At 34.9% G+C, this 25,965-nt stretch overlaps 4 protein-coding genes across 4 annotated transcripts in view; 2 read left to right on the top strand and 2 right to left on the bottom strand.

The window, feature by feature from the left end:
* Positions 1–81: 81 nt before the first annotated feature.
* On the bottom strand, positions 82–6,518 carry LOC136810432 (zinc finger-containing ubiquitin peptidase 1-like). Its single transcript, XM_067066996.1, has 10 exons — positions 6,332–6,518; positions 5,972–6,016; positions 5,680–5,757; positions 5,341–5,492; positions 4,826–4,991; positions 3,853–4,116; positions 1,349–1,454; positions 1,061–1,185; positions 554–780; positions 82–273 (listed from the first exon to the last, which is right to left on the bottom strand). The coding sequence occupies exons 1-10, from the start codon at positions 6,444–6,446 to the stop codon at positions 232–234; spliced, it is 1,320 nt and encodes a 439-aa protein (XP_066923097.1). The 5' UTR covers positions 6,447–6,518; the 3' UTR covers positions 82–231.
* Positions 6,519–14,756: 8,238 nt separating this feature from the next.
* LOC136810431 (cathepsin Z-like) lies at positions 14,757–16,553 on the top strand. Its single transcript, XM_067066995.1, has 4 exons — positions 14,757–14,993; positions 15,115–15,350; positions 15,591–15,791; positions 16,006–16,553. Exons 1-4 carry the CDS (start codon positions 14,872–14,874, stop codon positions 16,356–16,358), a joined length of 912 nt encoding a protein of 303 aa, XP_066923096.1. The 5' UTR covers positions 14,757–14,871; the 3' UTR covers positions 16,359–16,553.
* Positions 16,554–16,799: 246 nt separating this feature from the next.
* LOC136810430 (cathepsin Z-like) lies at positions 16,800–20,809 on the top strand. Its single transcript, XM_067066994.1, has 5 exons — positions 16,800–16,972; positions 17,503–17,738; positions 18,134–18,334; positions 18,853–18,977; positions 19,504–20,809. Exons 1-5 carry the CDS (start codon positions 16,848–16,850, stop codon positions 19,729–19,731), a joined length of 915 nt encoding a protein of 304 aa, XP_066923095.1. The 5' UTR covers positions 16,800–16,847; the 3' UTR covers positions 19,732–20,809.
* Positions 20,810–22,249: 1,440 nt separating this feature from the next.
* The window catches only part of LOC136810429 (uncharacterized), a 30,447-nt gene continuing 26,731 nt past the window's right edge, over positions 22,250–25,965 (bottom strand). Inside the window, exons 6-8 of the mRNA XM_067066993.1 lie at positions 25,472–25,652; positions 24,679–24,935; positions 22,250–23,185 (exon numbers count right to left, since the gene is read on the bottom strand). Of these exons, the coding sequence (XP_066923094.1) occupies positions 23,064–23,185; positions 24,679–24,935; positions 25,472–25,652 (560 nt within the window). The 3' untranslated portion in view covers positions 22,250–23,063. The remainder of the gene's footprint in view (positions 23,186–24,678; positions 24,936–25,471; positions 25,653–25,965) is intronic.

Raw genomic sequence — 25,965 nt, 5'->3', positions numbered from 1 at the left:
GAAAAGAAAAGTAATAATTGAATAATTAGTTTTTATGGTTTTAAGAGATGAATCCAGATAATATATCAATAAAGCTTGGAATGTCACAATTTTAAGAAAGTGTTTCAAAATTTTCAAAATTTTCTTTCTGTTTTGGTAAAAATATAAATAAAATACTACCATAAAATATTTTTTTGAAAAAAATATACAAAAGGTGCTAAATAAATAACTAACAAATTCTCAATGATCTTTTTAATCCGGTGGGATCCTGATTGAAGATAGAATCTTGCCTGCCTGAAATATGAAGAGATTAAATTAACAGCGCTACAACACAGCTTTGTTGAATCTATACGAAACATCTAAAATTAGGTTTTCATTTAAGTTTGTTTTTTCAGGGATTATTATTGGGGCAAAATTTCTTAACAATCTGCAACACTGGATTGTTGATATTGATAAGGTGGTGAATAAAAAAAACAAGTAATAACCCCTATAAAGTATAGAAAGACAAAAGAAGTGAAATATGCTATTTGCAATTCATACTCAAGCTTATGAAAAACTGAACAATTCTACTTACATTTCTATCACATTCTGATTTATAAACACCATCAATGAAAACAAGTTGAAATTGTTTATACTTCATTTGGTGTAAGGATTTCCTCAAAGCTTTTGTTTGTATTTTGGTGTAAGGTGGTTTAATGCTTTTTATTAATTGCATTTTATGGCTAGACGGATCGAATATTAAGAGTTGGTTTTCTGCTGATCCAGAATATTCCTCCAGACCAATAATTGTTCTACTGTGGCCTAAAAGTAGGTAAAAAGCAGTCAAGCAGTTGCGTTAGTTAGCTGAAGATATAAGACAAATTACACGCATTTATTTTGGTAAAATCGTTATAACCCTAACCTTCGTGGTTAAGGGCAAACTGCTGTTAAACGAGTTTTAAAATCGATTCAAAATATTGAAATATTCACGAGTCTGAGACTAAATCATGCAGCGCTCTAAAATACAAGGCATTGAGCCTTGAGCCTTATTGTAGAGATTCATTTAACAAATGGAAAATCTTTTCCTGTAAGAAACATTAACCTTGATGTTGGATGTACAATGGTGGTATTTGTTCATCAGAGTTTTGTGTAAAGTAATCTTTAACCCATTGAAACATCAGAGGATGCAAGTTGTTTTGAGACTTGTGAAAGTCCACAATCCGCGCTCTTAAAGAGAAGGAAATAGTAAGTAACAGTTTGATTACTTTTGTCAAACAGCTAAAGGCATGTTTCATGAAAATTTCCCGAGAACACTAAATTCATTCACTAAGTATCGGTTTATTTTTAGCAGCACACAAAAATTGTTCACAACAACCTTTTATCATCTAACCTTATATTCATCCACCGAAACAATGCAGCAACTTCAGTTGTACCGATCCATTTCTTTGTTTTGGATAACTTACCACCCAACTGTTCTTTGCCACTTTGATCAAATCCTAAAATGATAAAAATTTAGAATACAATTTCGTAGTGTAATATTTGAAAAATGCAATTTCAAGTGAATGACACAATGTTGTGTGATATCTGAAGCCATGCTGTGTGTGCATTCAAATATTTCAATGGACAGATTAAAAATTAAATCAACCATTTTAATTAAAGTCTGTCCAGATATAATTGGCAGTGGAAACAAGAATGCCTGTAACTTTTGATAGACAAATATAATTATGGAATTTTTTTTGTTTGTTTCAGAGAATCAAAAGCGCTATATTTGAATGTATTTTTTGTTGAAAGATTCGCGATTTTTAGCGGTTAAATTTGCGATTGCAAAAATTGAGCTTTTTTTCTACTTATGCTATAACGTTTATTTTTACACCAGTGGTAGTTCAACCTTAGGTTAAGAAGTTTGTTAAATTTCAAGGCGAACCGAAAAGTCCTTCGGAAGATATGGGACCTGAAATACTCCTTGGTAGCATTTTTCTGTGAAATATCAAATCTCCAACTTATTACTAAAAACGGGGGTAGTGATATGATAAAACAGTTTGTCGATCATAACACATTTTACGATCTCGTTTAATGACCTCATAGCCAAACTGTGTTTAGTGTTTTGGGAATTAGCAAAGTTCTTTAATGACTTAACAAGTGATACTTTTATGGACCTACCTTGTTATGCATTTAACACATATATAATTGATATCTACGTGAGCGTCACCATTAAACAATCATTCAGAACACAAATAGTGACGATCTATTAAAATTAGTCATTTGTTTCTTATAAAAAAACGTTTAGAAATCAAAATTTCATGCTCTTGAAATATTCTTTCATATTCAAGACTTCGTGAGCAAAAAAACATCTATATCATCAAAAAATTGAGTTATTTGGCTGAGAACATTGATGTATGCTTATTTGATAGTGATTCTTATAGATAAAGATGCGTTTTTTGAGCTGAAAAATTAGTTTTTAACAAATATCTGCTTGAGCCATCTTTTACCTACTTTCATGCAAAAAATCAGAAAAAAACAATGATCCAATATTTCACAAAGTCCAAAAAACCCGTTTTTAGCCATTTTTTGGCCCAAATTTAGCCAAAAACATTTTTTTTCGAAAATCGGGTTTCGTCACATTCGAGGGTTTATAGTTATGCATATTTGTGCAAAAAATCATAAAGGATGAAAGAGCCAATCTCGAGAAAAGCTAATACCTAAGTAATTGATAATGTGATTATAAAAAAATATCGAATTTGGTCAGTTTTTCTATAAGAAAACGCCAAGCAACCAAAATTTCATGTCTAAATACACATATTCTTCAAAAGTAAGCCCTCATGGGCAAAAAACATCTATCTCATAAAAAATTGAGTAATTTGACTAAGAACATTGATGTATGCTTATTAATAGTGATTCTTATAGATAAACATGCGTTTTTTGAGCCAACAAAATTTTTTTGCAAAAATCTGCTTGAGCCATCTTTTACCTACGATGGTACTCTACTTTCATGCAAAAAATCTGAAAAAATTAATGATCCAATTTTTTCACAAAGTCCAAAAAACCCGTTTTTTAGCCGTTTTTTGGCTGAAATTTGCCCCAAAATTTTTTTTTTCGGAAATCGGGCTCCATCACATTTTAGCCACCACCATTTTGCACCTTTGTACCAAAAGTCAAAAGATTCCTGATTCAATCCTGAGAAAAGTTGGTAACAGACGAACGGACGGACGGACGAACGAATACAGGTTAATTTATAGGACCTCCACTCCACCGGGGTAGGTCCAAAAATAACAAAGGCAATATAAGTTCATGCTTATCTTTTCAATAAAAACAATTATACTGTGATTTCACTTTGTTTCGAAATAATCAATGATACCAATAATACCAATGCACCAACACTTAACACTTCCCAACTTTTAATTGTACTGTTCAAAAAAGATAACATAACCCCCGTTTTTAGTAATAAGTTGGAGATTTGATATTTCACAGAAAAGTGCTACCAAGGAGTATTTCGGGTCCCATATCTTCCGAAGGACTTTTCTGTTCGCCTTGAAATTTAAAAAACTTTTTAACCTAAGTTTGAACTACCACTGGTGTAAAAATGAACGTTAAAGCATAAGTAGAAAAAAAGCTCAATTTTTGTAATCGCAAATCTAACCGCTAAAAATCGCGAATTTTTCAACCAAAAATACTTCAAATATAGCGCTTTTGATTCTCTGAAACAAGCAAAAAAAATTTCCATAATTATATTAGACTATCAAAAGTTACAGGCATTCTTGTTTCCACTGCCAATTATATCTGGACGGACTTTAACTACTACCTCTACTTTGAAAAACCCAAAAATTAACACGAAGATTGAATACCAATTTTTAACAAGGTTAAAGTTTTGGGGGAACATAATATATTCATATTTACCTTCTTTCCAAGCTTCCTCTATACACGATTGAATTTTTGGGACCGAAGGTAGTGTCAACATGCCCAGTTTTTGTTCTATGTGATCTTTATATAAAGGATTTAACAGGAGAGAGGAAAGAAGCATCTGAGTGTTTCGATAACCACAGCCCCAACCATTATCTGATACATCAGCTGCATAATGATTTGTGTCAGAGCTTAAATGGACTTGTGAAATACCCTTTATATTTCCTGATTGATAGTAATTTGTTAATACTGTAATTGTTCCTGTAAGAGAGGATACAATAAGATAAAAAAATAACTGCAACTTGTTATGCTATGGTCAAACCAAAAGGTTGTCTTCCACAGCCCTGTGAATTCAGACAAAATCATATCGGCACGTAAGTGCCGACCAAAACCGGCCGTAGGCCGGCAAAATTTTGCCGACCTAGAGGTCATTTTAGGTCGGCAATGCCGTCCTAAGTAGCTTTTTTAGGTCGGCAAAGACGAACTAACAAATTCAGCTGCTCTATAATTGTGTTAATAAGTTTTATGTTTTATAAAGAGAATGGAATGAGGCTCAATTATCATGTGTCATCAAATGATAACACAATTAGATTAACCTAACAAATAATATTTTTCCTCTCTAGGTCGGCTTTGCCGACCCAAAACATTTCTTTTGTCGGCTCGCCGACCTAGAGTGTGAATTACGTCGGCAAATAAAAGCCGACTTCAGCTCAAGTTACGTCGGCTTTCAGGTCGGCATTGCTGAATGCCGACCTGGATTCACAGGGCTGCTTCCAGTGATTCAAATTGATAGAATTTTGTTCGATTTTAAACAAACCAAATATTGAATGAAAAAAGTCAGTAGTAAATAAAAAGTACCTAAGGGAAGAATTTTTGCGAGAAGAAATTTTTGCAAAACAAATTTTCACGGATTTCAACTTTGCTGTTTTTTGACAAAACCACAAAATTTTGTGGGGTATCATTAAAATACCAGTAGTTCTTGTTTCATTAGTATCTTCTCCAGTCATCATTGAACACATCATGTTTGCTTTCTTCTGAAAGTAATCTCCAATTGAAACATTCCTTCCAACTTGTTTACCCATCTTTTCATTGAATTGCTCAGTGTAACCACCATTACTAGTCATTCCATATTTTTCCTGCAAAACGAAAAAAGAAAACAAACTGGATAAGAATTCCAAGGATAAGGATGCATTGAAAGTTCATACTTTTTTAGATGCAATCTCATTTTCTTAAGGTCCATGCATTGCCAAGAGTGGGCTGGGTAGTAGTGAAACAAAGTTGAAATAGGGCGCTGTATTAGGAAAATTTAGTTTTTGATTTTCCAACATACAACAAGATTCTTACTGTAGAATTTTACACGGGAAGACTATTTTCCTCAGATGGTTAATTTTTTTTGTCAGTAAGAGAATTATGACCAGTTGTTATCAGGTTACAACAGGTTGTGTAGCAACAGGTTACAGGCAACACTGGATAACTTTTCTAAACCTGTAATTTTTTGAATTCTTTTTCCTCAAGCTCTTTCTCTGCTTGTTTTTGTAAGTCTTTTGCAAGCTGAATGTCATTTTCTGCGCGTCTATCATTTTTTCTTGTCAAGTCATTAGTTTCTTCTTCCTGCAATGCAGCTGCCAGCAAAGAATCTAAAAGAATTAAATGGTTGAAAAGAGCTTATTGAGATAGTAAATCCTAATTTTTCTTCATCAACCTCCTTCAACTTTCATTCTTATAAAAATTTTCAATTTTCAAATAATCTAGCTTGGAATATCTTTCAAACAGTATGTATTTAACTTTAAAATGTCTTCAAGTTTTATAGTAATGAAAATTTACCATCATTAATGGGGCTTGAGTCAGCTTTTTCTCCAAACTCATGTGCAAGTAAGTGATCTTCAAGACATTTCATATCAACTAAAAATAAAACAAGTAAAATTGAAACCATTGAAAAACATTGCAGGTTATATCTTATATAGTAACTTTATCCAGCAGTTCATCAATAATTTATCAAAAAGTAAAATTGGCTATAAGATCAGCAAAGAAAGGTTAGCATTTCAATTTATATTCCTAAACAAAATCATTTAATCAATCTCAAACACAGTAAGATCTTTAATAAAAACATGAATACCCAACAAACCACACCCATCAAACTGACATTGTACTTCTTCATATTCTATGATTAGAAACACAAGTGAATTCTTTTACTGTTAAAAGAAAACCTCTAAAATGTACAATTTGGCTGTAATACACATGGAGGTGGACCTACAGCGCAATTTTTAACTTATTTTTGTCTAATTTAATCTCTGTGTATGCAAGAATTAATAAAGGTTGTGCAAATCGAAATTTTATAAATAACCAAAATTAATGTGTGTAAAGATAAAAGGTACATTAAAGAGGATTATCATATTCATCATTCAAATCTTTCGTCCTAGAAATGTAAAACTTGTAAATTTTGTAAATAACAAAACAAAATGTATAGGACAATTACCAACTTCATTCCATCTGTGGTTATCATTGAAGTGACTTTGAACATGTTCTTCTAGTTCATTTTCTTCATAAAGGGAATCACACACTGGACAACTGAAGCCTCTTCTTTTGGACATATTGCTACTTCATTCATATTTTTTGTAATTTTATTAACTCTATAATCTGAATCAAAGGCATGATAATTCAAATATTTTGAAACATTAAACTCAAGAGATCCCAAATCCTTGTAGTGGGCTGGTGAAAGTGTCAGAAATAACTTTGAAGTCCCTCTTTGAAGTGAAATCTATTGAGTTCTGCAACTTTTTAAGGAATCAGACCTCTTTCATTAGAGAGAGGAAAGATAAACTAAAATTTGACCATGTCAAATTTGAAACACAAAGAATCAACCCATTAAATTCCTTGAAAAAATATTCAGGGCAAATAAGCCCTGACACAAGGTGTCTAACTGAAAAGGCCATTTGACCAATTGGCAATATTTTTTTCTGCTTATGATATCCAAATGAAAAGATGAATAAAACCACTGCCTTATTTTGAGAACAAATCTTTTACATGCCTGTCTCTTAGCCTATTCTTTTTTTCCATTTGCTCCTTTTTGCTTTTTTGTGTGTAGCATGAGAATCATACAAAACTACTTAGAAAAACCTCTGGTTACAATTCTAAAAGTGAGGACGAAAGGTTAATTTGAATTTTTTTATTGCAGCCGGGTACAAGAACTAGCCAAAAGTTTTTAACTGAAATATCTGGGTACAGTAACGCCAACTCTAACTTGGGACGATTGGTCGAAACATGGGACTGTTGACAATCTGGCCTGTATTTTCACTTAATGTTAAATCTCTTTGACAACAAATTTGACACAGATTGGAGATTTAGAAAACGCCCGCCATCTAGCCGCTTATCGCCCAAAGGCATTAACAAATAACGAGTGTGTAACTTGTTACGGTTTTTCAGAGGCAGAAAACACGAAGCGCTCACTGGAAAAAGGCAGTTTTGATTTTATTATTCAAAATCTCTTCATCAGAATTTCATGAAATTTTAGTAAAAGAATCCTATATTGTTATTAGATAACATACTAAAATTTATATTCAAAATTCCTTCTAGATCCTGAGAAAATTGACATAAACTGCGTGCCTCCAGCTAATGTTGTTGTCTTTTTTGCCTCTGAAAGTCGGGCCGTTTTGCGGGTCGTAACGAGCCAATGTAAACATGTGACATCACATGAAACGGGTCTATTCAAATCACTTCAAATCACAAAAGAAAAAACTGTTATCTTTTCAAAACAATTCAAAAGCTCGCGCCACTTCTTGAAACAATAGAACTGTTTGACGTCATACTTTTGTTTATCAAATCATAACAATAAAATATTAGCCAATCAAATTCTGCGATTGATTCTTGCATCTTGTATAATTCCCGACTTCTATACTGTGTCTATACTTTGATATTTTTTTGAAACCACACACACAGACAGAGAAGTCGGGTCTCCCAGCTAAAATATGGCCTGATCTATATTATTACTTTTCACAAAATTCTCATGATGTAGATCAGCCTTTAGATTGATAGACCTTAAACCGTCCTAGTCTAGGTACACGAAACATAAACTCTACCAAATTTTGCTAGAAGGGAGATTAAAAAATGTGCTGAGTCGATCTATGAAGTTCAAAACTTGCGCAAAATGATGGGAAGGCCAAAAATTAACGAAGAAAGAAAAGACTCTACTCTACCAAATTTTGCTAGAAGGGAGAAAAAAATGTGCTGAGTCGATCTATGAAGTTCAAAACTTGCGCAAAATGATGGGAAGGCCAAAAATTAACGAAGAAAGAAAAGACTCCTGGTTAAGAGAAAGAAAAGTATAGGTCACACGCGCTGAAGAAATTATCTGAGATCAAGAGACAGCCTAGACTAATGTTAAATTTCGTTTCCGCGCAAATTCCTCACAATTTGTCTCGATAACCTCATAACTACGGAACTTATCGTTAGAGGCAATCGAGCAAGAACAATAGAAAAAATCTTTATTTGGCTCTGTAGAAAAATTGCAAAATAGAAACTTGCTTAAATTCACAATTACTGATTCTTTACCCCAAAACGAAACTTTTCTATTTTGTAAATCTTTCTTACACTTCCCCATACGTAAAATATAGAGTACTTTCGTTTTCCCCCCAAACTTGCGAGGGAAAAATGTTAAGACCGCATGTTGTCCTCGCAGACTTTCACATCGTAATTTATTTGTGTGATGTCATAATGTTATTGTTCTCTTCTCAGATAGTTACTGACGGCACTTCAATCGCTTACGGGATTGGACAATGGTTGACAATAGATCGTGACGTATACAACAATTCGATGACGCGCGACGAATGAAAGTTCATTTTGGGTGGCTTGATAACACTCGTAAATTCTTTATTTTTCTACTGTATTTTGTTTTTTTGTTTTAGAAGAAATACTATACGGTAGAAAATTTAAGGTTAATATACTATTATTTTTAAATTTGATATTTTAAATGCCTCTTATAAAGAAAAATTCGTAAGTGGGCGGAAAAATAAAAACGCCTTTGTTTTGAACTGCAAAAATCTCGGGTTTCTGGGACTTCTTTTGAGACGGGGGTTAGACATGAAAACAAAGAGCTAAGTAGAATAGTAGAATCGACTTTTTCAAACTTTAAATACAGTGTAAAACATTTTTGTAATCAAACATTATATTTAGCAAATATATTGAAAAGTAATATTTCGTTATAAGCAAAGATATCTTGTTCGGAAATAAAAAGTCTTCATTCTTCGATCCCCGGATTTTTCATTGCATAATTTCTATGGGAAATCGAAAGTAATTTCATTCGGCTTGTGATGTTTGAGAGCTTGGATGTTGGGAAGCTGCAGGAATAAAGGTAAACAAATTATTGTCTTTTTTCTGAAAGAAAAATTAACATTAGTCTAGGCTGAGAGATAGAAGCTCTTGCAATGTCAATGAAGATCAGTTAGGGAAGCTATCCAGGATCCTGCCATTCTATAAGCCAGCAAAAAATAAATGACACTAGTAAACTTAAGTTTCTTACCATTTTCCATCGAAAACAACCAAAAACATTGCTACTTCCCAAAGCCGGAGACCAGAACAAATTATCTTCCAGGATTATGGCGCTCTTTTGGATCTATTGTTAATGCCATCTAAAATGGTGGAAAGAGTTGCGGAAAAACAAAGGCGCCCGCTGCTTCGAGGGTGGTAACGCCAAAACGCCCAATATGATCTTCCAACAGAAGGCGAGTTAGTTACGTCATGCACTCCAGCGCAGCGCACAACGAAGCGTGTTTCAATGAATATCATTAATTATAAGAATATCTTATGTGCTTACCTTCAGTAAACTTTGAGTGCCTCATTGAAAAGGAACAAGGTAAGAAGATAAAAAGTGCGCTGGATAATTTTCATTGTAACAGTTTGGTCAATCATTGCTGAAAGTTTGAAAAAGTTTTTCCGACGCAAAAATAAATTTCAGCCAATTAAAAGCACAGTGTGCTTATACTTACTATGTTTGCTACATCGTCTAGGCTTAAAAAAGTGCGAAAAGACACGAATGCCATTTTTTAATGAGTGATGTTATGATTTTTTTGACTACGGCCGCGTACAGGAACTCGCCAAATGTTCCTAACTGAAGATAGATAGATAGATAGATAGATATTTTTTCCGTAAATAGTATATCCTGGAAATGTACATTTAAAAACTCGTTTTACCGTACAGTACAGTCAGGTGTTTAAGATAAAAACTGCAATTATTGCTCTGTTTCGGAAATTATTGCTGAAAACGGCAATTTTTTTAACGACGAAATGCTGAATCAGCAGAAAAATAAAAAAAGTAAATAAATGAAAATTGCCGTTTTCGGCAATTATTGCCGTTTTTGCAAATAAAAATTGATTTTATTATTGAACACGTGGTATTTGACACCCTCACGATAAGTAGGCCCACTGTGCCTCGTTTAGTTTTGTTTTCAACTGGTTTTTGTTGGAAATGCAGATAGCAAAATCGAGTCATATGTAAACAAATTCACAACGGGGGTTTTGTTATCTCTTTCTGGCTGTGATCGGCATCGATGCAGGATCTTTTAACTTATTATTTTAGAACTTTTCATGTTATTGAGCAACGAAAAAATAAAAAAATCACTTTTAAAAATCCGAAAAACCTTTTTCTCGATGCAATTTTACTATTTTCAAACACCTCTGACATCTTTGCCCTTAAAAGGACAACACATTTTGCTGATTCAGCATTTCATCGTTAAAAAAATTGCCGTTTTCGGCAATAATTTCCGAAAAGAGCAATAATTGCAGTTTTTATCTTAAACACCCGACTGGTAGAGGCATATAAATAAATATTATATTTTGTTTTTTATTTTTTGCCGAAGACAACAACGCAGCTAGCAGAAGGAGAAGGGAAAATATTATAGAAAATTTGGAACTTGATCTTGTTATCCTAATCATAAAATGGCTAAAGTTCAAAAAAGAAAAAAGACAAAGAAAAGAAGATTACCTTGAATACCTTGTCTATCGCTCCGCCTCTGGTTGTTTTGACATGTGATTTAGAAATCGAAAGTGAAATCTTCTCGATTTGTTTTAAAAGATTAAAACCAGGACCTGGATTACAAATTAATTTATATAAGAATTAGAAGTTATAAGAATTAAGAATTATTAAGATTAGTTTTTGAATTGTTTTTTCAGTTTTTAATTTGTAGAATTTTAAAATAAATAAACTAATAATGTTATTTGATAGAAAATAAATTTTTCATATAAGTCAACATTTTACTGAACTAAAATTTGCAGGATCATCATTTAGGTTCATTTAGGTCGATCTCCACCGTCTTGACTTTTTTAATCTCCCGCTTTGAAAATTCTATATAGACACCCGGGGTGGAGTATCCCATCGGGATGTCATGTTCTAATCACATGATATTCATAAACGAAAGTAAAGCTTTTTTGCTTGAAGAAAAAAGAACGCACCAGGTCACTAGTCACAGCACAGAGCAATCGTCAATAAAACTTGTTCATACCATTTATTTAGATGATTACGGTATTTCTTTCTTGTGTACTTTTATTTACCTAGATTTCAGAGGCCGAGAGGGTGGGGAGGCACTCAGCTCAGGCGAAACTACTGGGAACGGGGCGCCCGGAGATGAAAGATGTGCCGCTGGCTGGTCAGGGTCCCTTCTTTATGATCTCTGAAGATATCTGACAGGGTCCCAAATTTACTAATTTTAAACATTTGTACCAGAAAGTATCGTTTTTGTTTTTTGGACAATTTTCAGGGTCCAAATTAGTAAATCTTTTGTACCAGACCCCCGCGCTCGATAGGATCGATCATCGGAACGGCTCGATGACGGATCGATATGTGATCGATGGATTACTTAACGATCCGGATAGGAGATCGATGGAAGATTAAGCCATTAAAAAAGTCTTGAGTATCGATCCTTCGTTGATCCATTATCGAGCTTAGTATTTCAATCGAGTATATCGATTCGTCATCGATCGTTAATCGATTCGTCATCGATCGTTAATCGATTTGTTATCGATCGTAAATCGAGATCGATAAAAGATCGATGATAGATCGGTAAATAATCGATAACTAATCATAAGCTTAAAAAATCTTGAGTATCGATCCTCTAACGATCTCCTATCCGGATCGTTAAGTAATCCATCGATCACATATCGATCCGTTCCGATGATCGATCCTATCGAGCGCGGGGGTCTGGTTTGTACGACCCTGCCTATGCCCCGGACAGTCCGGGGTTTTTTTCATGCGTGCCCGGGGTCCGTATTATTTGTTTTTGAGAGACTACCCCGGACGCCCCAGACGGCCTGAGCGGTCGCTTTTTATAGAATCGCTGACCGTGCGGGCTTTTTTCTAATTCATTGAAATATTCTTCCGTGGACAAACGCCGTCTTCCAAAAGATCTTGTAATGTCCTGATTTTGGCGTTTCGTGTGTGAGGCCTGTATTTGAACCTTAAATCTCAAGCGTGGTTTGTTCAGCAATCAAATTCTAAAATCTAACCGAAAGCTGAAAAATGGATCCTGATCAGACAGAGAAAGGTAAGCAAAGTTAGTTTTTTTATTTTTAATTAATTTATTAACCTTGCCTAGTTTATAAAAAAAATCTCTCACTTTTTTTGAATTTCACTGTATTTGTGTCTCTATGTATATACGTCCGGGGTAAATTTATGGCGCAAAAATTGGAGCCCCGGACATAGGTCCGGGGAAAAAGTTATTTTTTTCAGACCCCAGACATTTGCCCCGGACTGTCCGGGGCATAGGCAGGGTCGTTCTTTTGTCTACATTTCGTCGTTTTTGCCACTTTTTTTCAGGGTGAAAATGGGAAATTTTTAGATTTTCCTTCCCACAGGGTCCAAAATTTATCAAACATTGAAATCTGACAGGCTCCACTTTTCAAACTCCAGCGGCACGTCCCGACAAAAAGAAATAACAGCCGCTTGAAGTTCAAAAAGATACCGACTTCAGTACGATCAAGACAAGATGGTACGTACGTCAACACTCAAATCACAACACAGGTAGAGCTGGACAGTTAGTTAGTCTTGAAGCTGCTGTATTTCTTTGTGTGTTTTAGTCAGAGTTGTTGTATAATACAATTTTTTGCTCAGAAATTTCATGCTCTATCAGATGGTATCAATAATTTTCGTTTATTTTGACTTTTGAAAATAAGCTATTTCTCTACTCCTTATTTTCCCTTGCAGTTTTGCCTATGGCATCACTATTTTGGTCATAAACAGTGTAGACCTAACTCTTCACACAAAAATTACTGGAAACGCATGTTTGGACTTTGTACCCTATGCTGCACTCAAGCACTTAAGCCAAAGTCCCGCAAAGGCGGGACAAAAATCAGTTTTTTGAAGTTTGCAAAAAAACGCTACATAGAAGACCTTTCAAATTCAGTATGTGAATAGAGCAGTAAAAAATACAACTTTTCTATTTTTCTTTTTTTTTGCAAAAGTTCTAGGAATGAAAATAAAGGGATAATGATGATTGAATACTATCCATTGATGACCGCGGCACTATCGTAATGCTAGAATCGCTTCGCGTACTCTTCGCTTGAGAAAATGATTGACAGATTGGAGTTCTCACCCGCGCTGGAGTTCGCGGAGCATTCTCGGCTCAATCCTCGGACCGCGCTAAAAATGGTAGACTGAGCTGTGGTAGATCAGCTCGAAGGAAGTTGTTGGAATGTTTACAAGGCTCTTGACAGAAAATCGTTTGTTTTATTGTCAATGATGACAGTGCGGTTATTAATTTTGTTAGATCTGACAAATTGATGTTTGTAAGTGCACTTTATAGTTTTGATTCCCATTGAAGAATCATATTCTGGTTTTCATGTTATTAGATGCTGGTTTAGAGCTTTAGGTCTACACTGATAAAAAGTTTTCCTGGGCCTAATCCGCGTCCTCCCTCTCAAAAATATCTTGCAATATACTGTTCTTTGGAATAGACTAAAAATGGTTAGGTCGTAAAAAAGATGTCACAGAACCCCAGGCTTGGCTCCCTTCTAACATGACTTCTCATCAGTGCAGTATATTATTATATTAAGAATATAAAATTGATGTTGATTGCTTCATTTTCCAAAATATCCATGACTGGATATTACCGTAAGTTGGTCTAATATCGACATCCCTCGTCTAATTCCGACACCCTTCTTTAGAGAAAGGAATATGAAAGGTCGAATCACTGATTGGAAAAGGATTATTCCTCTCTGACCACTAAGCAAAGAAAAACAGTTTCAACCTTTCTATAATTATAAATTTCAGCTGATAAAAAGGGTGTCGGAATTAGAGGAGGGGTGTCAACATTAGACCAAGTTACGGTAGCAAAAAGCAAAATAATGTGAAAAGACAAAGTTTATTTTTGCAAGAATTGTATGGTCATCGAGAAGGTGGGGGTTATTTTTTGAAAAACGTCACATTTTGACATCTCAAAATAAACCAGTTTTAATAAGAAAGTAATGGCCTAACTTTGAAAGGGCTAAAGGTTGGTGACCTAGGAATTTGAATTATAGTGCAAGAAACAGGAGGGCTATGTACCTTTCATACCTGGGGAAACTTTCTAATCTTTACTTTATTTACAATGGGAAGACAGACTCTTGGTAGATGACAAACTAATCTTAGATCCGAAGGTTAGGTTACTGATTGAGCCAGTGGATTCAGTCTTTCCTATCTTTGCTATCTTTCGAATCTCCAAAGAAGGGTGATGAGAAAAGAAGGGATTTTTGGAGGTTGTTTTTCTCTTCCACAAAAATTCGCTTTTCTTTATATCTATTTTTCATGCTTTATATTAAAAAGTCCTTATTTGAAATGATATTTTCTTGCAATTTTATCCAATATCATATGTTTATCATCATCATCAAGATATCTTTCTGTTTGTTTTTAATGATAACATGACACTTTTTATACACTTGATGATAGTCATGAGATTTGGATGGCTGTTAAATATAATATCATCTATAACCTCTATATAATTGTATACTGCTGTTAAATCTAGCAACAAATTTGATAGAAATTCAACAAGAAAAGATGCTTCTGAAACTAGTGGCACTGCAGTGTTGCCTTTATTTGGCACTCAGCACTCCGGTATATTTCAAGCCTGATGAGCCATGTTATGATAGAAAATTCGATCTTGGAAAAGCAGAGAAAGTGTAAGTTGATTTTAAATATCTTTTCTTTCTATTGTTAGTCTTAAAAACATTTTTCATTTTTACAGATTTATTTTTATTTACAAAAAGTGATTATTCATTTCTGTTTGGCAATTCTTTTTAGACTCTCTCCACGTCCACATGAATATGTTAGTATTGCTGACCTACCAAAAGCATTGGACTGGAGAAGTTACAATGGAGTAAACTATGCTAGTACCAGCAGAAACCAACACATCCCACAATATTGCGGTTCATGCTGGGCTCATGGCACAACCAGTGCCATGGCAGATCGAATCAACATCATGAGGAAAGGAAAGTTTCCGTCAGCTATGTTGTCAGTCCAAAATGTCAATGACTGCGGTATGTCCGAACTTTGCTTTCATTTCCACTACTGGCTTTTAGTTTTAGGTGTTTCTTTTTCAATTTGATAAAATGCAATGAGTAAAATTTCTTGATTGAATATCCTTCACTAGAGAATGTCGAATCAATGGGGGTTGTGGCTGTAGAGAACATTAGGAAGTTCACAATCTTCTTAAGAAAACCCAGCTATGATTTCAATCACGGGATTTCTTATCAAGGGCCTCAGTGTTTGACTTTTAGGAAATGCTGGAACTTGCCATGGCGGTGGCATGATTGGAGTTTATGAGTATGCACACAACAAAGGAATTCCTGATGAAACGTGCAACAACTACCAAGCCATCGACCAAGACTGTAAACCTTTCAACCAATGCGGAACTTGCACAACTTTCGGAGAATGCCATGTCATCAAGAACTATACCAAATTCTTTGTGTCTGAATACGGTAGTTATTGTATTTCATAATAGATTTTGGATGCATTTCTCTCACAATTCTTTATAGATATTAATGGGTCTTACTTTGGTTTTACAATTGGTTGTATTTCCTAACAAGATTATTTCTGTAGAAACCCATTGTCTTGCTTTTCCACATAATTTCCTGAATGGAGGTTATTTGACAGACGCATTTTAACTTGCAGTACCATGAATTTTTTTCATAGGATCTGTTTCTGGACGTGAAAAGATCATGGCTGAAATTGCAACACGTGGACCTGTTGCATGTGAAATTATGGCAACCGCTGACTTCGAAGACTACCTCAAAGGCACTTATTCTGAATACCACCTCTTCAACATGGGAAACCATATCATTTCTCTTCATGGGTGGGGTGTTGATGAAAATGGCGTTGAATATTGGGTTGGGCGTAATTCATGGGGTACACCATGGGGAGAGAAAGGATGGTTCAAAATCGTGACCAGCTTGTACAAAAATGGAGAAGGAAACCATTACAATTTGGGAATTGAAAGTAATTGTGCTTGGGCTGTTCCAATCATCCCAGATAGCTGGAAGATCTAAATTAATGTATTTTACTGTATTATGTTGTATTTAGATTCATAAGTGTCTTTAAAGGGCTCATTTTACTTTGTTTCATTGGGTCTATTTTTTATAGTTTAATTTTTTTTGCTAATGTTAAAATGAAGTTGAAGTGTTTTTGTACGTAGGTAATTTTTTCCAAATTTTTTAAAAGAAATAAATTGAACTTTTTGCTTCCGTTTTGAATTCTTTCTCTTAATGAGGTCACAGTCATAAAAGGTCATTATAGGCAGTTTGAGAAAATGAGAAAACAAGAAAAGATTTTGAGCTTGAACTCGTGACAACAAAGTTGTGTAAACGAATACCTCTCTCATAAAATCACATGAAATTATTTATCATTACGTTATGTAATTTAATTACTTTTATTATCCTTTCAAACTTATACAATCGAAATCATGATCCATTTTTCTCTTTTATTTTCACAGACATACAGTACAATAGCATAACGAAAGATAAATAAATATAACAACAATGAACACTGCAGGAGCTTTGGTGTTGCTGTTGGTTGCGGTTGCCAATGCAAGACAACATCGCTACTTCCATGAAAGGGAACCTTGTTACAGACCTGAATTTGATCAAGATGTTCCTGAATTAGTGTAAGTTAGACTTTTTTTGCGAATATTGTAGAGCTGAAATCTTATTCCGATATGCTAACAATCATTAAAAATTTCCATGGATGGCACAATAGCAATGCCCTAGGCGAGACAAATTTAATTTGTTGTTCTACGGGCCCGACCGACCCTATTTTTGCTAAAATTAAAAAAATAATAATATCTAATTTCCACTATAATATATTTTACACACTAGTTATTTGTAAGAATTAAACTTGAATAAAGCTGAAAATTAAATCCAAGAAATTGAAAAATCATAAAAAGCATTCCATACACTAAAATTTTATTATGATCTTCATCGAAGATAAAAAACAAAGTGAATTTTTGATCCAGATACTTTTTGGAAAATTTTTTTGGTACCTTACCAACCTTGATAAATGAAAAATTTATTCTTATTTTGCCGACCGACCGACCCATATTTTTCTAACGATCTGTCCGTAGAACAACAAATTAAATTGCTCTCGCCCTATTGACTTTAATGGGTTCTCACGATCTTCATGTTTCTCTGTCCATAGGTTAACCAAACGTCCACACGAATACGTCGACGTTTCAGCTCTCCCAAAGGGTTTGGACTGGAGAGATGTCAATGGAACTAACTATGCCAGTACCACACGTAATCAGCACATCCCACAATATTGTGGTTCTTGTTGGGCTCATGCAACTACATCAGTGTTGGCCGATCGTTTGAACATATTAAGAAAAGGAGCATTCCCTTCAGCTTTCTTGTCCGTTCAGAATGTCATCGACTGTGGTAAGAGTTATTTTTTTTGAAATAATACTGCAGTATCTTTAAAATATGAACTAAAACAGACTAAAATCCTTAAAAGATTGAATTTTGCGATGAGCTTATTTTTGACGAGGCAGTAATTTTTTTTTACTTTTCGCAAATGGCAGGGTAAATTGGTTCCTTTTTGCCTTAAAATAAGTGATTTAAAATAATGTTAAGTAACTTGCTTGTCGAGGAACTTATTTTGGTGAAGCAGCAATTTTTCTAATTTGGCGAGAAGTTATATACCCCATAATTTTGACATAAGATTGAAGAATGAAAATTAATTAGATGACAGAGATTTATTCTTGTTTTTCGAACTGCTATTTCTAATTATACCATATTTTGAAACTTATTAATTTGTTTTTCTTAACCCGCAGGAAATGCTGGCACCTGCCATGGTGGTGGTTTCTTACCCGTTTACAAATACGCGCATGACGAGGGAATCCCTGATGAAACATGCAACAACTACCAAGCTAAGGACCAAGACTGTAAACCATTCAACCAATGTGGAACTTGCACAACTTTCGGAGAATGCCATGTCATCAAGAATTACACTAAATTCCACGTCTCTGAATATGGTGAGCTCATGATTTTTTAGACATTTTTAGAGTTAAAGATACTGTGCTATTTTTTTCGAAATCAGAAGGAGGCTTTTTATGGTTAAAGGCTCTTTAGTTAAATCAATACCAGGACCTTGCCAATTTCCATTAGTGAATCACCCTTTCTTTTGTTCAGTGAAGTCTCCAAAACTCGAACCTGCACAAATTTGTTCGAGTTAAGGAAATTTCGATTTACGGTGTAGGTTTACAAGATATTATTGTTTACTGAAGACCTTGCCAATTTCCATTTTTTGTGAAAAATTGAGGTTCTTTGTTTTTCTGAATGTCTCGCTTAATGAATTTCTTTTGGTGTATCTCAGGTTAAAGCCTTGACTATATTGAATTTCGCAAAAGGCTAAAGTCCATACCCCTGACAGCAAAGCAAATATCTGTGTTTTCTGACTTGGTCTCATTTCAAGCTTTTTTTTTATTATTTGAACTTATTAGCTGGTCATCGATAATAGCCATCATTTTTATACTAAACCTTTCTCTTTTAGGATCCATCCAAGGTCGTGAACAAATGATGGCAGAATTATCAGAGCGTGGCCCAATCTCTTGTGGTGTCATGGCAACAGAAACATTCGATCAATACACCGGTGGTGTCTTCATGGAGTATCACGAGGTAAACACTCATTGTGTTTTTCTACTTAATTAAAAAATCAGAACTCTTCATATTGACCTAGAACATAGACAAAATCGAAAAAAAATTCTTAACGTTTTGAACTAACGTTAAAAATGACTAAAAGTCTCTACCCTGAGCATGGACATGCCCTGAGCTTTAATAGAAATAGTGATGTTAGACCTCTAAAAGGTTTTTAGGGGTTCAAAAAGAAGTCAGTGGGGTCACAGTGTCACTTCCTTGGGTCGAAAAACCGTTCCTTGTGCACGTAGTTCTCACTTTGATTGGTCCCTGTAATATATCACGCCAGCAAAAAGTTAGAATATCATATCACCAATAAATTCATACTGTTGATGTGGGCATGCGGCATTTGCATACAATAGACTTCTATTTTGAAATCAATGGTATTTTTTTGAAAAATAAAGACCGTTATATTAGCGGCCTAAAGTGTGAAAAAAAAATATCACTAGTAATAGAATCCTTCTTCCGATTCCTTCACCAAACTTATGTTTTTCTCTCTCATTTTTAGGAAAGTGCTATCAATCACGCTATCTCTGTCCATGGGTGGGGCGTTGATGATAATGGCGTTGAATATTGGATCGGGCGTAACTCATGGGGCGAACCATGGGGAGAACACGGGTGGTTTAAAGTTCCAACAAGTTTATATAAGAATGGAGATGGCAATAAATACAACTTGGGTATCGAAACTCAATGCTCATGGGCTGTTCCAATCGTACCAAAAGACTGGCAAGTCTGAGTAGACTAATTCTTTTAATACCCTTTTTTGGCCCAACGTAGATGGTAGATTTCGAGGCTATTTGATGAATAAGAAGTCTTTTTGCTACTTATATATATATGAATGTGATATACCGTGCTCAAGAGGTCTACCGTTTACCTTACTTAATCATCGTTGTGTTAAGTTAATTTGTGCATTAGGAATCTTTTTAAACGTTTATCGAAATAATTTTTGTATTTGTGTCATAAAATGTGCTGTTGTAAGTTAATTGAATTTTTTTCTTCGTTAGGATTTCAACAAGATTTGAAATGAATCTGAAATTTAAAATCGACATTGTTTAACTTTTAGTGGTTAGTCAATCAGCCTTTCTTTAGTTCAGTGAAGTCTCTATAACTCGAACCCGCACGGGGGGAACAAATTTGTTCGAGTTAAGGAAATTTCGTATTACGGAGTAGGTTTACAAGATATTGTTTACTGAAGAGATTATTCGATTGTTTGAATTAAGAAGAGATTCGAGTTCGAGTTATAGAAATTCCACTCTACATCTCTGTATTCATTTTACACGTTTTTCTAGTGCTCACCAAATTATTTGGTAGACGCGACCGAAGGTTTTAGCCATTTTGTGTAAAAAACTTTGTCCGCTAATTGAGTGTCCGCCATTGGGGCCGTCCATATAGTACGTATGCACTAAGGGGGGGAGGTCTTCTCAAAAGCGTATGCTTTTGTAAAGGGGATGGGAGGGGTCAAATGAAAATGTACGTACGCAAAGAAAAAATTTTCATAGCCTTTTTTTGTTCGAAAATTTTCCACCCAGGACATTCTTATTCCAACCCCCCCCCCCGCTTATTAATTTTTGGGAAAATGTTTTTGAAAGTTCCCTTTTTTGTCTTAATTCTGCTGTATTAGCCTCCTTTTCAAACATTTTCCACCCAGGACATTTTTATTCCAACCCCCCCGCTTATTAAATTTTGAGATTTTTTCCAACCCCCCCCCCTGGCTATTAGGTACCCGAGAGTATACGCATCAAGGAAAAGAAAAAGTTTCTTATTAAACATTAAGTTTCATGTATGAAATAAAGCTCCGAACCAAACGATCTGAATTCGAAATTTTATTCAACCGAGGGGGGGGGGGTTGAATGAAAAAGTACGTACGTATCAGAACGTATAGCCATTTGCGTACAGGGGGTACTCAATTTTCGACATGTTAGTGCGTACCTACGTACTATGTGGACGGCCCCCGTTAGGCGAAACTTTCTATGAGGATTTGACTAGTAAATAGTCGGGGAAAATATAATTGTCCGCTAATCATAGGTGTGAGCCTTTTAGAGTGTCCGTTAATTGAAGGTTTTACTGTAATATTACTTACCTTCGAAGATTAGACATGATATAAAACGATTTTAGAAAAGCATCTAAAACGTTTCGTGGAAATGTGAAAAAAGCAAAGTAAAAATAGCAATAAGCAATAATAAGAAAAATAAAAAAGATACAATGTTAATCTCCAAAATATAAGGGTCTAGCATACGTGACATTTTCAGATCTGAAATGTGGCCGATAATGTACCTCAAAGGAAGAAATTTTGGCGGGAATTTAATTTGGCGAATGGCCAAAAAAGTTTTTTCAGAGGGAATTTAATTTGGCGGATGGACGAAAAAACTAAATTTGGCGGGAATTTAATTTGGCGGTCGCTTAAAAAAATTAACCTTAAGATGGCGTCAAAACAGCGAAAAAATAGCAAAAACACCTTATAAGAGATCATATTTTCAAAATGTTTAATTTGGCGGGAATTTAATTTGGCGGATGGCGGAAAAAAGAAATTTTGGCGGGAACTTAATTTGGCGGATTTCAGCCAAATCCGCCAAATCCGCCAAATTTTCTTTCCGCCAAAATTTCTTCCTTTAAGGTAGGCTAATAATTTTCTTTGTTCTAATATTGTATAATGTTCAAGGTATTACTCTCTATAATCAATTTACATTTGAATGCAGCAGTTTGAAAGTGAAGAAAGCCATCTTCGTGCCAGTGTAAGGAGTAAAAGTAAAATTGCTTTAAGGTAAGAAATTCGTAGACAATTCGCGTTCTTTAATGCATACTGCGAAATACCCAAAAATCATTGAAGTGTTCGTGCCTTTATCCCAAAATGTGATTAAGGATATTCCTTGTACTATATATATACTCTCAGAAGGCGGGTGGGCAAAAAGACCAACGGGGATGTGCCACTGGTCACTAACCTCGTCCCCATGACGATTTGCTTTTTATATAGGGATGCAACCGACTCGAAACGAACATCAAAATTATAAAAAAGTGAGAATCAATCCCTGGGTACAAGGTTGACTGGTCACAGGTTACCATTTCATCTCTTTGAGTCCCATCCCGGGTCCCTTTTTGTCTATCACAGTCCCGCACAGGGTCACATTTGAGACCCTAAGGAGGGTAAACTTAGCATGAAAATAAAACCACTGTAAAATCAAGTCAGCTTTCAAGTGAAAGTTTGATATACAGTATTTCCAAAATAAAAACAGACGTGAAATGAAAAAAAAAATTGCTTCGTGAAAATTTCTGTTTTACATTATTTACAATAATATATTTATACAGTTAAGTTGTTATTAAAAAATATATAAAATAAAATGTCAATAAATATGAAATATAAATTTAAAATTTTTCCAGTAACCATAAAAACATTGTAGTTTTCGGTCCTTGATCAAACTTGACCCCAGTCCCTTTTGGTTTTTTTTTTAGTCTGTGACAGAGTTCAGGAAAGTAGTAACAGTCAAACAATAAAATCAAAAAATGATGCAAGTGGCTCTGGGTACGAAAATAGCCATCGATTATATTCCCGGATCAAAGCATTAATAATTTTCAAGTGAGAGACTAAGAGAGAGGTTTTTAAATACCCAAAAATGACAAAGTCACATACCTAAAGTATGAAGATCACAGCGCCTCAATAAAACTATTTACTAAATGGAACAGCTCGGGTGTTAAATAAACTAAATCTGGGGCGCAAACGTTAATTTGTAAAACGCCGGACATTCGAATAAGCTTGAAACAGCAAACTTTGAAGTTTGCCGTACGTTAGCTAATAGGTCAGTTTACAGTCGCAAAGCGTAATGGGTAATCAGGACTACTGCGCGCTAATGATGACTTACTATTTGTGCAAAGTTTTGAAAAGTTTTGAAGATTTTTGCGTCTAGCCAAACGGAAGTCGTTACTAGAGCGCAACTAGTCATGATTAACCATGATTCATTTCGACTGTGAAATGGCCTAGACGTACAAGCGAATCTTCAACCTTTGAAAGACAACTTTTTTAATTAGCTTGCATATATATTATATGCATATACTAAATAGTGATAGTGAATTATTCTAGCTAAGACATAATAAACGTTTGGCTTGTCCACCTTTAGCTCGTAAAGCTAACCACCGATCTTTATCGTGAAGTTCGATTTCCTTGATGACATCTTCGAATTGTGCACCTGCGTACGACTCTGCATGGGGAGAAAGTAAGAAAGGAACATACAATTGACGCTCTCTAATTCGACGTTCTACTATTCGATACGCTTCTTTGTTCGATAATGTTGAAAATCGCAGTCAACAAGGAACTCTCATAAACGGCACTCTACTATTCAGTACGCTCCCTTATTCGATTACATTTCGATTTCCCTTGAAAATCGAATCAGAGAGCGTTAAATGTAGTCCGTATAAAACCACTTTCTCGAAGCCTTTTCTTTCTTTTATTGTTTCTAACGTTGAGAAATTAGTTTGTTTTATGGACTACAAGGAGAACCAACGAGGTAAAGCAAAAGACAACAGACGAATATTAAATATTTCCCCAGGCAAGAAAAACTGATGCCTTTAGATTTCCACAACATTCCAGACTCTGGATTGAATCTGGCGCTTTCCTTGTTGTCGCGTATCACATTTTATAATTTGAAGAAGTCGAAAGATTTTTGAGATTCTTTAGGGGTTTTGGAATTTTGGGTTTAATGATTTTTGGGGTTGTTTCAGGCAAATATCGAAAAAGAATTAAAAAAAAAATATCAAGATTTTTCAAACCCTCGTATGTATAAGCCCACGATGAAGTAAATTTGGGCAATACGAACATACAAGAAAACCCTTGGATACCAATCAATATACATAGCTATATTAAAAATTGTGTTATTTTTATCACGACTTAAATATGTCAACTGGTTAAGTACCACACAAGACTCGAAATAACGATGAAAAATATCATTATTCGATCGGACATTTGGGTCGGACAATAGCGAGTTTATGTATGTGTGCTTTTCAGCGACGGAGACGGTAAGGTTCTAATTTGACTAGATCATGACCAACTGAGGATGACGGTAAATCAGTACTTTTACCGTCCTCGATTTTGCGGGTCAGAAGTGCGGGTTTTTCCAAATCACTTCAGTCACTTTACCGTCCTCAAAAGTACAAATACATAAACTCGCTAATGTCCGATGTCCGACCGTTATTTCGATGAGAAAGTGAGTGGGTAAAAGAAGTGTGAAAAAACTATCATGAATTCTTTTTATTACCCGACACTCGACACTAGTATAATGAACAACAAATTTTTTAACTTTGTTACATCCTACTCAGGAAAATAGTTCTCTCCTAAATTAGGTGATTAGGGAATTTCCACAATAACGTCCGCTGATTAGGAAGTAAAAAATGCTTTTCTTGTAGTAAAAATGCTGAACAGAAGAGCAAAAATTTTCCTTTAGGTAGGAGGAAACGAGAAAAACTGTAAACAAAAAACCCTTACCTCTCTCAACATTATTTCTAAACAGGACGATCAAAAGGATTTTTTATAAATATCTTTTCAAATTTATGTAGACAATTTTTGGTACCTCTCATCCTGCCCCAAATCTTGGCCCAAATTTTCCGGAAATTGTCACCCATTCGTAATTTTGCACACATGCCCGGTCATGTTCCCTCGAAGAAAAACAAACAAAAGAGCATAAAAAATGTTTCTTACCTATAGAAACTTGTGAAATGGTAGAAGAAGAAGATCCACCATGATAGTTTGCTAGTAAATTCCCATCCTCCGTACTGCGATATCCTTTACGTCCATCAGGTTGACAAGCTAACAACATGATGGCACTCTTCATCTGATTGACAGTTGGTAAAGTATGAATTTCTGTGATGGTGTCTAGACTGAGTCCCATTTCTTCTTGTTCGAACCACGTCAGGAAATGACTGAAATCGAATGATAGTTGTTGTGCTCCGAAGCGGCTAAAATAACAATAGAAACCATTTCGTCTTTGTGTTTTCAAGAAAGAATAATAAAAAAATTCGCCAACTTTAGGAGGCAGTTGATAAAAAAATTGAGATAGGTAAACAACCAAAACGTTAGTCTAGCAAGCTAGACGACTAATTCAGACATATTAGAAATAAAGCAAAAAAGTAAATTTTAGTTTATACAAACTAAATCCCGTATCATTATTTGTGTTTATTATTAGTATTACATGCATTATATACGACTCCAGTCTACCAAAACGTCAGTAAAGTTTCCATAATACCGCGGTATAATAGACGGTTTGTAGTGGCATACATAATTGTCAAGACTAGGCCGAATTAATATAATAATATCATAACGTTTTTCATTGAAAACGGCAAGATTTCATGGTAGGAGGTGGTAAGAAAATTGTTTTTTTGGCTGCTTTTTTGATACGTGTCATTTTGGTCTAATATTGAGCTAGAGAGGGTGACGTACTTTGAACGTAAGAAGGACATACAAATTTAATGAAAAGCAGAATAGTCTAAAATACCTAAAAATGAAGCATTCATTCAGAATATGGTCCATCCACGATTTGATGAAGATAGAGATTGATTTGCAGAGGAGATCAACCTTGGTGTCCACAGATAGAATGTATAAGTTCTCGATTAACGGGCCAAATACCATTTGCATCACCACGTTGACACATGCGCTCGCTTGGTAAACGTTGCCTTCTACGAAGTAAAGAAAGAAAAATCTTAAGAGCCTGAAAATGAAAACCAACAAGGGTGCGGAAATGTGTTCAAGTTATAGAGTGTTCAAATTAGTTTTCCGCCCTTCCACTATGGAATAAGATTCTGTGAGAAAGAAAGAAAGTGTGTGACTCTGAGATAAATCGAACAGTAGAAATTCGCTTCTGCAGGCTTCTGTGAGCCAAAGGAATTAGAGTTGCGGTGAGTTTATTCTATATTTTCAAACAAATAGTGAGTTTTGTTACTTTCACTTTGGGCTGTGGTCTCTCCCTCTTAAAAAATTGAGCAAGCCTCT

Source organism: Clytia hemisphaerica, unplaced genomic scaffold (genome assembly GCF_902728285.1).
Source record: "Clytia hemisphaerica strain Z4C2 unplaced genomic scaffold, Clytia hemisphaerica genome assembly, whole genome shotgun sequence".
Lineage (NCBI taxonomy): Eukaryota > Metazoa > Cnidaria > Hydrozoa > Leptothecata > Clytiidae > Clytia > Clytia hemisphaerica.
Note: the sequence above shows the minus strand (reverse complement) of the source record. Positions and strands in the feature narration are given on the sequence as shown.

Excerpts from the sequence above, each read along its gene's own strand:
- LOC136810432 (XM_067066996.1), bottom strand. The coding sequence starts at position 6,446 with ATGTCCAAAAGAAGAGGCTTCAGTTGTCCAGTGTGTGATTCCCTTTAT. Across the intron at positions 5,493-5,679 it reads CTCAAGCCCCATTAATGATG|ATTCTTTGCTGGCAGCTGCA; the intron begins GTAAATTTTCAT and ends TAATTCTTTTAG. Across the intron at positions 274-553 it reads AATCAGAATGTGATAGAAAT|GCAGGCAAGATTCTATCTTC; the intron begins GTAAGTAGAATT and ends TTCATATTTCAG.
- LOC136810431 (XM_067066995.1), top strand. The coding sequence starts at position 14,872 with ATGCTTCTGAAACTAGTGGCACTGCAGTGTTGCCTTTATTTGGCACTC. Across the intron at positions 14,994-15,114 it reads CTTGGAAAAGCAGAGAAAGT|ACTCTCTCCACGTCCACATG; the intron begins GTAAGTTGATTT and ends AATTCTTTTTAG. Across the intron at positions 15,792-16,005 it reads ATTCTTTGTGTCTGAATACG|GATCTGTTTCTGGACGTGAA; the intron begins GTAGTTATTGTA and ends TTTTTTTCATAG.
- LOC136810430 (XM_067066994.1), top strand. The coding sequence starts at position 16,848 with ATGAACACTGCAGGAGCTTTGGTGTTGCTGTTGGTTGCGGTTGCCAAT. Across the intron at positions 17,739-18,133 it reads TCAGAATGTCATCGACTGTG|GAAATGCTGGCACCTGCCAT; the intron begins GTAAGAGTTATT and ends CTTAACCCGCAG. Across the intron at positions 18,978-19,503 it reads TCTTCATGGAGTATCACGAG|GAAAGTGCTATCAATCACGC; the intron begins GTAAACACTCAT and ends TCTCATTTTTAG.